The sequence below is a fragment of the Cervus canadensis genome, chromosome 4 (genome assembly GCF_019320065.1).
Source record: "Cervus canadensis isolate Bull #8, Minnesota chromosome 4, ASM1932006v1, whole genome shotgun sequence".
In the NCBI taxonomy this organism is placed as follows: domain Eukaryota; kingdom Metazoa; phylum Chordata; class Mammalia; order Artiodactyla; family Cervidae; genus Cervus; species Cervus canadensis.
This window is the reverse complement of record NC_057389.1, coordinates 84,255,349-84,266,950: the sequence shown is the minus strand read 5'-3', so window position 1 is coordinate 84,266,950 and position 11,602 is coordinate 84,255,349. Positions and strand designations below refer to the sequence as shown.

At 36.7% G+C, this 11,602-nt stretch overlaps 1 protein-coding gene across 5 annotated transcripts in view; it reads left to right on the top strand.

Annotated features, from left to right (window-relative positions):
• The window catches only part of RAPGEF6 (Rap guanine nucleotide exchange factor 6), a 236,880-nt gene that overhangs the window by 144,792 nt on the left and 80,486 nt on the right, over positions 1-11,602 (top strand). For 3 of the 5 annotated variants that reach the window (XM_043465975.1, XM_043465974.1, XM_043465976.1), the window contains exons 10-11: positions 7,871-8,029; positions 8,877-9,029. In XM_043465975.1, coding sequence (XP_043321910.1) covers positions 7,871-8,029; positions 8,877-9,029 — 312 coding nt within the window. Of the gene's footprint in view, positions 1-1,365; positions 1,711-3,708; positions 3,846-7,870; positions 8,030-8,876; positions 9,030-11,602 lie in introns of those variants that run through there. The other 2 variants (XM_043465973.1, XM_043465972.1) reach the window with 1 other exon arrangement.

Genomic DNA, 11,602 nt, shown 5'->3' with positions numbered 1-11,602 from the left:
AGCCTTAACTTGAATTAACAAAAGGCAGAAAGAATAATTTATTGATCCCCAGAGAAAACAGAGGCAACTCCGACCTCAAGGAACCTGGATGCTTGTGTCTGCCCCTGTCTGTCTAGTCATTTCACTCCCGGTAGCTTGATTGCTCTTCCTCCCTCGCCCTCTGTGACACTTGCTGTCAGAGATCATCTTTGCGGCACATGCTCTGCTCTTTCCATCTCTTTCCTGCATGACACATTTTTGGTTTTTGATTTTTGTTGCTTTGTGTCAGTCTTGATCTCTTTATGTCTGCTGTCTTCTTGTTCAGTGTCCTTCCTCTGCATTCCTCTACCCCTTTCTCTGTCAGCTGATTCCATTTTCTCCCACCACAGAAAGGCATTCCCATGTGGCTGTGGGCTGCATCATATTCTTCCAATTCATCAACCAGAGAAGAAAAGATGCTCTACTCTCCAGCTCCAGTTATAAAAATCCATAGGAAAGGACTTTCTCCCTTAGCTTACCTAGCCAGAAACGGGGCACTGTTTCCTTTTGAAATAGTGGGTTAAGTTGGAGAGGAACAAATTAGTGAATGTTTGACACAGGAGATGAGACTTAAGTATTTGAATGAAGGTTCTGTAGTTTTCAGTTAATACTCTCATATGAGTGCTTATTTGTTATGAAAATTCCTGTATGTTCTCACTTTTTTCATATCTGCTTCAGTATTCATGCTTTTTCATTTATAATATGAATCAAGTGAGTATAATGTTTAGAAATATTGCTGAATAGTCCACTTCAGCAGAGTTTTATTTCCCAAAATACATTCTCATTGTTTTCTGAGTGACATTTAAATTTACATTTAAAAAAAAAATCTGGTAATTCTTTTACAAATATCTGAGACTAGTATATTTACAAAGTTCAGCTTGTTAGTATAAGTTTATTTTCTTCAAGATTGCCTAGAGTAACCTTGGCTTTTCTTTGCTTATTGTTAGGTTGTTAGATTGAGTTATTGGGAAGAGATAAGTATTTGTTCAGTCCTTCATAGTTGTTGCATTTTAGCAGTTTTCAGTACTGTTATTTACCTGTTTTATACTTATTTCTTAATTTATGTGACTCCCTACTCTACTAGACTCTAAACCTGTGGTGAAAGAATAATAACCTTATTTAAAATAGCCAACGTAAACTAAGAAGGTACTCCTATAATGATTGTAAACTGTCTTTGTCTTTCTTTCACTTAATATTTTAAGAAATGTACTTTTTAAGGAATATAAGTGTTTTTTGGAAAAATGTATTAATACATTTAGTGATGTTTGAATCTCTTGACCATTTTATACTCCCTGTCTGAGACTTACCAATTTAGATGTCACACTGTGAAATGATGGCCTGTATTTTGGGCAGAGAACCTTTTATTAATAAGTATCATTTTGTTCTTGATACAACGTACAGTGTTGCCTAATTCTTGATAATATTTAGTGGAAGGGATAGTTTTATTTCATTCAGGTTGTAATACATAATTTTTATAACATGAAGTGATAAGTGATCAAGATTTCTTCCTGTAGGCTACCGAAAGTGAGGTAGGAGATGTCGATTTAACACGTCTTCCAGAAGGACCTGTTGATTCTGAAGATGAAGAAGAGGAAGATGAAGAGATTGATCGAACAGATCCTCTGCAGGGGCGGGATCTTGTCCGAGAATGTCTGGAAAAAGAACCTGCAGATAAAACTGATGATGACATTGGTAAGAAATACGTCTGTTCACAATAGGAATATATAGTTTAATGTATATATAGTTACCTGTTGGTGCATGACACATTATCGCCGAAAATTTTTTGTGGGTCAGGAATTCAGGAGCAGCCTAGCTGAGTGATTCTGGCTCATTCTGTCTCAAATGGTTGTAGTCAGAATGTGGCAGGGATTATAGTCATCTGAGGCTTCACTGGGCTGAGCTAGAGGATCTGCTTCCAAGGTGGCTGCTCATGTGACTTTGGTCATAGAACCTCAGTTCTTCTCCATGCAGGCCCCTCCAGAGATGGCCTAAAAGTTCTCACAACATGGCAGTTGGTTTCTCCCAAAGCCAATAATTCAGGGGAGAATAAGACAGATGCCACGGTGTCTTTTTTGATCTGACCTCAGGAATGACACATCATTGCTTCTTCCCAGTTATGTTTGTCACACAGAGCAACCCTCATGCAGTAAGGGAGGGGACTGCATCCAGACATGACCATCAAGAGGCCGGATTTGTCTGGGGACATCTTTGAGGCTAGCTGCCCTGATAATGAGAGCTTTTTCGGAGGTTCTAGCAGTGGAACACAATCCTCATATACCCTTAACCAAAGGCTGGTTCCCCTTTGTCAGGGAATGTTCTCTTCAAGATACTCCTGTATTGGGACAGCTTGTCATCTTTGACTAAGTGTACAACTTCAGGAGGGACACATGCTTGAAGCAGTAAGGGAGGAAGGGGACACTTGCCTGGACAACCAGATCAGCTGAATCAACCCTGACGATCTTTGGGTGATGAGAGGCCTCACATGCTGTTTGCCCCAGCAAAACAAAAGCTTTGATTACATTAAAGTGGTTTTCCCTTTCATGTCCATAAGACATTTACAACACAGAACATCGGTGTCCAGTGTCTGTGAATTTTAAAAGATTTCAGATGTTATTAAAAAAATCGGTTTTGCCTCTCCAGCTTTTGATTCAAATCTTATGCATTTTTCTTTAATTTCTTGTAATTTACATTAGAGATTGAATAATACTAAAGATGCTAATGTCATCTTTAAGGACAAAGATTACTTAGTATCATTAAAATATTATGATTCATTTAAAATTTTATCATAGATTTCTGTTTTAAAAGAGTTGTATTGCTGTGATTCAAATCAGAAGATACTGCTAGTAATTATTATAGTCTATGGGAGTGAAGATCAATATGTTTTAACATTCCTTATCATGCTGATAACATATAGTATAGTTACACAACCTGAAGTTGAGACTCGTGTTGTGAATGCTGTCTGGACAGAAACTGTAAGTGCATTTTCAGTGATAAAGAATTGTACACTATGCACTTTTTACAAGGTTTATTTTAAAAATGAAATATAATTAACTTATAGTTATCTGTGGGTTGATAACTCCTTATCATTTCCGTCTACTTCAGCTTTAGCTGACTGCTTAAATGTATTTTTTTTTCTTTATATTTGTCTTTATTGCTCACATATCTATACAAGGGAATGGACTCAGGCACTCAAACAGTTCTTGGTTAAATTAGACAGTTACCTTGTATTTGCTTTGACAAGTCTTAAAGTAGTATTCACATTTGTTATCCCTAATTTAATTACTTACTGACATTTATTAATAACTACTTAAAACTCTAGCCCATAAGAAACAGACAGAAGCTCTTTTCAGTAATTTATCAGATCAAGGGCATCGCTAAACCTAACCACCATGAAATAGCATCTCCTGCAAGGAAAATTAGCTAAACTCTCCAGCCTCATCTAAGCCTGTAGTTTCCAGGTTTTCTCTGAATTCTGGTGTCTTCCATTATGCCGGTATTTTTGTGTGAGTCTGAATGTATCCATTAACCAGATTTTTTTAAGCAACAGTCATCTTGCATCTTGGCTTCTCTAGTTAAGCATCATGAATTCCTAAGTTGATTAGGAAATTGGATATTGGATTCTAGATTTTATTGTATCTTTAAACTGTAGTCCTTGATGAGCACTAAACTAGAATTTCTGTTTTTTAACAGAACAACTGCTGGAGTTTATGCACCAACTTCCTGCTTTTGCAAACATGACTATGTCTGTAAGGAGAGAACTCTGCTCAGTGATGATATTTGAAGTGGTAGAGCAGGCTGGAGCTATTATTCTTGAAGATGGGCAAGAGGTAGGTTAGCCAATAACTGGTACATATTACTTGGTTGTGGCAGCTAATTTTTAGAATGTTTAATTTTCATAAACTTGTATAAATCTTGACTTAAAAGTTATACAGTTTTTTAAATGAATGCTGATTTTGGGGTAGTTATAATATCTGAAGAGATAAGTTTCATTTTTGATTTTGTCTTAATTTTGATTTCCTGGCGGCCATGGACTTTACACAAAATAGATGTTCAGTAATTCATTGGGCCAAATTTGTTTAACTTCTCAAATTAAGTTGTAAGACTTGAAAATATTCTTAATTATTATTAGTATATTTATAATATTATTAAATGTTTATCAAGTATTTAATCTCCTTATCCCTTTTTTATATTACCCATTTTCTTTTTAAACGAAGGAAATGTATTCATACCTGTGCCTCCTAGTGAACTGCTGTCAGTTGAGGCATTTATGTGGCAGTTTTGTTTTAAAAAAATGCTTGGATGGCAACTTGTGGATGGGTGAAGGGGAGGATTCAGAGGAATTGAAATGTGTTACTGCTATTAGGTAGCACTTCACTGGTTTTCTTATTGAACTGATAAAAATTGATAGTGAGATATCAGTCAATGAACATTGTCATATATACTGTTAATAGGAATATAAGCAGTTTTTCTGGAAAATCATTTAGCAATTTTTAACATGGGCTTTTAACAGTCTCTAATCTATTAATCATTACCCTTCTGAATGTCTCTCCTCCAGACACAATATAAAACTCAGGGTTATGGCAAAAGGTATTCATTGTGACATGTGTATAATATTAAAAATTGGAAATAACCAAAATATATCCCCCAAATAAGCATTGGTTAACTAAATGAGTATATGGCCACAGGTTATAATATCATATAGGTTTTCAAATGATTGTAATAGAAATCTTTGATTTGATAGAAATCTTTGAAGGTGGGGCCTTACCTCTAGCTTCATTTACATACTTTTTCCCGTATCCTAGAAAACATTTAACACATGGGATATACTAAAAATAAAAAGTTTGAACAAATGAATATAGTATCAAATTTTTTTAAAAGCATAGAATAATCTAAATAGTTCAACAGTGTGAGATAAGATAAACACGGGAGGAAAATACAAAACTTTTAATGACGACTATACAAACAGTAGTATTTCAAATAACTTTTCCACAAATTTTGTCTTTTAATTTTTTACAGTTCTGTCAGCAAAACTTTCTTGTGTGCCTGCTTTTTGCCACGTACTATTCTAAACACTGTGAGGATAGTGGTGGAAAAACCCAACACAGGCCCTGTCCTCAAGTAACTTGTATTATTGTAAAATTACACAGTAATTATATTTTATATTTGAAATAACAAAGCCCCACAGTTTTGACAAAAATATTTCTTCTTGCCACTGATTCTCCTTAAGAACTGATAATCTGGATTTTCCTTAAATCACATTAAAATTTTTGAAAGTTTAGACTAATAAAAAGAATATTAAATGAAAACAAGTAGTCTTTCATGGATATGCAGTAGGCTTTGCAATATGTCTCTTTATAGCATTAAATACTTCGGTATAAATTGAGAGCAGTATTTTCTTAACATTAGAAATTTTTGGTATATTTTTAGGTATACCTTAAAATTCAAGTTTTTAATAGTTTTTCATAATCATTAGCTACCTTTTCTTTTTTTTTCCTTTTAAATGTTTGCTGTGTGCCAGACATTATTCCAGTCTGGAATTTATTGCTATTTATTACTTGATTTATAATAAACTCATTTTTAATTGACAGGAAAGTTCAATTGTGATAGGTGATATTGTTCCATCCATTATAGCAGTAGAGAAACTGAAGCAACTTTCCCAGACTCATTCAGCTGATCAGTGGCAGATGTGGATTCAAATTCCAAGAGTTTATGGTCTTACTTCCAGATGAGTATGTCAAGAGAAGCTAAAGGCAAAGGAGAAAAGGAAAGGTACACCCATTTGAATGCAGAGTTCCATAGAATACCAGGGAGAAATAAGAAATCCTTCCTCCGTGATCAGTGCAAAGAAATAGAGGAAAACAACAGAATGGGAAAGACTAGCGATCTCTTCAAGAAAATTAGAGATACCAAGGGAACATTTCATGCAAAGATGGGCACAATAAAGGACAGAAATGGTATGGGCCTAACAGAAGCAGAAGATATTAAGAAGTGGTGGCAAGAGTACATAGAAGAACTATACAAAAAAAGATTTTCATGTCCCAGATAACCACGATGGTGTGATCACTCACCTAGAGCAAGACATCCTGGAATGTGAAGTCAAGTGGGCTTTAGGAAGCATCGCCACAAACAAAGCTAGTGGAGGTGATGGAATTCCAGTTGAGCTATTTCAAATCCTAAAAGATGATGCTGTTAAAGTGCTGCACTCAATATGCCAGCAAATCTGGAAAACTCAGCAGTGGCCGCAGGACTGGAAAAGGTCCATTTTCATTCCAATCCCGAAAAAGGGCAATGCCAAAGAATGTTCAGACTACCACACAATAGCATTCATCTTACACGCTAGCAAAGTAATGCTCAAAATTCTCCAAGCGAGGCTTCAACAGCTCGTGAACCATGAACTTCCAGATGTTCAAGCTGGATTTAGAAAAGGCAGAGGAACCAGGGGTCAAATTGCCAACATCTGTTGGATCATCAAAAGAGCAAGAGAGTTCCAGAAAAACATCTACTTCTGCTTTATTGATTATGCCAAAGCCTTTGACTGTGTAGATCACAACAAACTGAGGAAAATTCTTCAAGAAATGGGAATACCAGACCATCTTACCTGCCTCCAGAGAAATCTGTATGCAGGTCAAGAAGCAACAGTTAGAATTGGACATGGAACAACAGACTGGTTCCAAATTGGGAAGGAGTATCTCAAGGCTGCATATTGTCACCCTGCTTATTTAACTTATATGCGGAGTACATCTTGTGAAATGCTGGGCTGGATGAAGCACAACCTGGAATCAAGATTTCTGGGAGAAATATCAATAACCTCAGATACACAGATGACACATCCCTAATAGCAGATAGTGAAGAGGAACTAAAGAGCCTCTTGATGAAAATGAAAGAGGAGAGTGAAGAAGCTGGCTTAAAGCTCAACATTCAAAAAAACTAAGATCATGGCATCTGGTCCATCACAAATAGATGGAGAAACAATGGCAACAGTGACAGACTTTATTCTCTTGGTGATTTTCAAAATCGCTGCAGATGGTGACTGCAGCCATGAGATTAAAAGACACTTGCTCCTTGGAAGAAAAGCAACCTAGACAGCATATTAAAAGGCAGAGACATTACTTTGCCAACAAAGGTCCATCAGTCAAAGCTATGGTTTTTTCAGTAGTCATGTATGGATATGAGAGTTGGACTATAAAGAAAGCTGAGCACCAAGAATTGATGCTTTTGAACTGTGGTGTTGGAGAAGACTCTTGAGAGTCTCTTGGACTGCAAGGAGATGAAACTAGTCAGTCCTAACAGAAATCAGTCCTGAGTATTCATTGGAAGGACTGATGCTGAAGATGAAAGTCCCAATACTTTGGCCACCTGATGTGAAGAGCTGACTCATTGGAAAAGACCCTGATGCTGGGAAAGATTGAAGGCAGGAGAAGGGGATGACAAGAGGATGAGGCGGTTGGATGGCTTCACCGACTCAATGGACATGAGTTTGAGCAAGTTTGGAAGTTTGATGATGGACAGGGAAGCCTTGCATGCTGCAGTCCATGGGGTCTCAAAGAGTTGGACATGACTAAGCGACTAAACTGTGGTCTTAGCCATAACGTTATTTTGTCTTAGAGTATTTTGGCCAGTTATGAGGGTCCCTGATTTCCTTTGGTGACTAAAAGAAGAAAGAGTAAAATAAACTGTAGTCGTTTTCTTAACAGAAACAGGGTGTTATTTAGTAATATATTCTTATCTGACAGAATATTCAGTAATGAGATCTTTTATAAATTATATGAGTTCTGTGTACTGATTATTTTTCAAAGTTAACATATAATCATCTTTTCTCAAAGATTCTTAAAACCTGTCGTCTTCTCTATAGCTTGATTCATGGTATGTTATTTTAAATGGCACTGTGGAAATCAGTCATCCAGATGGAAAAGTTGACAATCTCTTTATGGGAAATAGTTTTGGAATCACACCCACTCTGGATAAACAGTACATGCATGGAGTTGTTAGGACTAAAGTAGATGACTGTCAGGTAAGCTTATCACTGGTCATGTTCTCTTGATTCTTTTTTTAAAAAATTTTTTATTTTATATTGGAGTAGAGTGGATTATTTATGTTAGGATAGTTTTAGGTAGACAGCGAAGGATCGTTTCAGTCGCACATAAATGTTGTGTCTGCTCTCCCTCAAACTGCACTCCCACCCTGGCTGTCACATAACGTTGAGCCGAGTCCCCTTTGCTGTACAGCAGGTCCTTGTTGGTTATCCATTCTAAATATAGCAGTGTATGTTCTTTTGTTTCTGGGTTGTTATTTTTTTTTGTTCTCCTGTTTCTTGATTTTAAATGGCTGAGCCTTTTTCCTTCCTCAAAATAAAATAGCATGATTTGAGAATTAGAAGTTTGAAAAACTCACAGTTAATAAAGGAAAGTAGATTTTATATCTGATGCAAATATTTGTAGAATTAAACTATACATATTTTAAACAGAGTATACCCAATAAATGTTTATTTGTTAAATATCTATGTGATATTAGCCAGCTCAGTCTCCTTTTTGGTTTTTTTTTTCAATAGAGGAAGAAATGGGAACTTCTGAGTTGTTTGTTTCTAACTTACTCCTGCTTCATGTTTTCTTTGCATAGTGTCAGTTTTGAAAGAAGTATTTGCTTACTTCTCCTTTTAGAGCAGAATTCACACGGATTTAACTTCTTTGGTCTTTTTGTGCATGATTTATTTATTTTACCTTGATTTTTGTTGCGTAAAGGAGCTAAATAAAAAAGAACTGATGTCACTTGAGTTCTTACCTTTGTGCTCTGCCTTGGTGCATAGTGATATATTTATGTATTATAGGTTTATTAATTGTCCCCATGTTGTTCTTGGACAGTTTGTCTGCATAGCCCAGCAGGATTATTGGAGAATTTTAAATCATGTTGAAAAAAATACCCATAAAGTTGAGGAAGAGGGAGAAATTGTTATGGTACATGAGCATCGTGAACTGGATCGAAGTGGAACCAGGAAAGGACACATTGTAATTAAGGTGGGTGTGTTTTACTTATTCTTCTTTTTATTGATAGCATAAAACCTTCATCTTGTTCAAAAGACTTTGAACTGCTTATTAAGTAGTGCAAGATAATTCACTGACTTTGGGATCCAGTGTATATAAATGTGTCCTTTTGACTTTCTCTTAGTTGGTTTTTAACAGCATTTTATTGGGTAAAGATGACACTGCGGTATAATTTCAGTATGGAAGGATATTACTTAGAATTTACCAGTCAAAATTTTCCTTCTCAAATTTATGATTCATCAATAATGGGAGTTAATTTCATCAAAGATAGCAATATTTAGAAACAAAACAGAAATTGAAAGGACCAACCATCAACATACAAAGAATCCTAGATGAAGATGGAGAGTGCTTATGGGATCTCTGTGTCATTGAAATAGACATTAGCCTCTCTGAACCTCAGTTTTTTAATCTGAAAATGGGGATGCTATGGCAGGTCTTCATTAGGGCTAAATGTAGCAAATCAAAAGCCTTAGCATGCTGTAGAGTCTAAGTATTAATACCCATGTTGTTTTCCCTTCTCTGATTCCTTCTCCCCTCTGATCCTTGCCCCCTTGCCTTTCACTTTCCCGTCTGCCTGTGTTAATGGCATCTGAATCTCAAGAAGGAAATGGCAACCCACTCCAGTATTCTTGCCTTGAAAATCCCATGGACAGAGGAGCCTGGCAGGCTACAGTCCATGGATCACAAAGAGTCGGACATGACTGAGCACACACAGATGTAAAATAGAGCAATTATAGTTGGAAGAGAGGAAATAAATGCTTGACTTTTTTTCTTTTCAAGCTAGTGTTGGTTGCAAAATAGCAAAATGTGTTATTTTTCATTATAAGAGCAGCAGTTTATTTAACAATAAGAGGGACTGGTTAGTCAGATCAGATATTCCTTAAGAGTCAGACTATTTCTAAACACTCCTTTTCTTTTCCTAAGCTGATCAGTGTAAGCTTTCTGTGTAGGAAAAAATTTGAATATATGTGTGGATTGTCACAGGCTGTCTTTTTCTGAAGGCTCGTGTTGAGGCTTTTTTTTTAAAATAATTTCAAACTTACAGAAAAGTTGCAGTATAGAGAGTATCCTGACTCAGATTCCCCCACTGTTAACATTCCCCTGCATTTTCTCCATTTTCATCAGTTTATTTCAACCTTTTGAGAGCAGTCTGCAAATGTGATGCCTCATTACTTTAAGATATTTCATTGTGTACTTCCTAAAAATAAGAACAGTCTCCTACATAAACACCATGGAACCCTTCAAGTTAGGAAATGAACATTGATAAAGTAAAGCCATTCAGCCCACAGACTCCATTTAGATTTTCACCAACTCTCCCCAAAATGGCTTTTCTTCATTTTTGGCTCAATCTCATCCAGGCACACAGTTGCGTTTAGTTGTCATGTCACTTAAGTCTACTCCAGGAATAGTTATTCCTTTTTCACATTCTCAGCAATTTTGATGAATATAGACCTTGTAGTCTGCAGTATGACCCCCAGACTAGATCTGTCCGGTGTTTCCTCATGCCCAGACTAAAGTTACACTTTCCTGGCTGGAACCCCACAGAAATAATGTTCTGCTCTTCTAGTACATCTTATCAGCGAGCACACAGTGTCCACCTGTGCCAGCACGAGTGAAGTTAATCTTAATCGCCTGGTCCTGTTGGTGTCTATCAAGTTTCCTTACTGTGAAATCACCATTTCACCCATTGTAATTGATAAGCATTTGAAGCACTGATGTTCTGGGATAGTGTCAGTATGTCTTACAGACCTCTGTCCACCAGTCTTAACTTAGATTGACTACTCCTGCCTGAAATGGTGATTTTTTATTTCCATTATTTCTTCTACATTTATTGTCATTCTGCTGTAAGAATGGGCATTCTCTCCTCTTTGATTATATTGGTCTCATGTATTTCTTTACCATAGCATTGTTCTGATTGTCTGATTGTCCCAGATTTAGCCAGTGGGACCCTCTTAAGGGTGTTGATTCCTATATTCTTCTGACATGTTCCCATCATTTTTGAGAGCTTCCTTGTTATCTGGCAAAACAAGATATTCCAGGCTCATCTTTTACTTTTCATGCCCCTGCTTTGAAATCAGACATTGCTCCAGAGAGCCCTGGATCCTCCTAGTAGATAATAGCACTTAAAAACCAAAATCAGGGCACTCACTCTGTTCACTGCTACTGTGGTGTCATTGCTTCTAGAGCATTTCCTCAGAGAGGTAGGAATACGTATTTATTTACTGTAAATTCGTGCACATCTGTACCTTTTTATATCTGTCTGTCTCAGTCAGGAGCTTATACCAGGACTCCCAGTTCTAGTACTGTACCACAGAGTTAGTTTTGTAGCCTCTTCCTTTCCCTCATTGTAAATAACCTTATCTAACAGTGGCTCTTGTTATGCTCTGTATATTTACTTGCTTGCTGTTTGTAACCAACCCCTACCAGCTAGCCATCTCCTTCACCTGCCCACTCGGCATACGTGTCTCCCAGCATCCCACCTTGTTGGATGCTAGTGAGCAGTTTGGTAAGTGCCTCTGGATGATGATGGAACTTGTCATTAAATA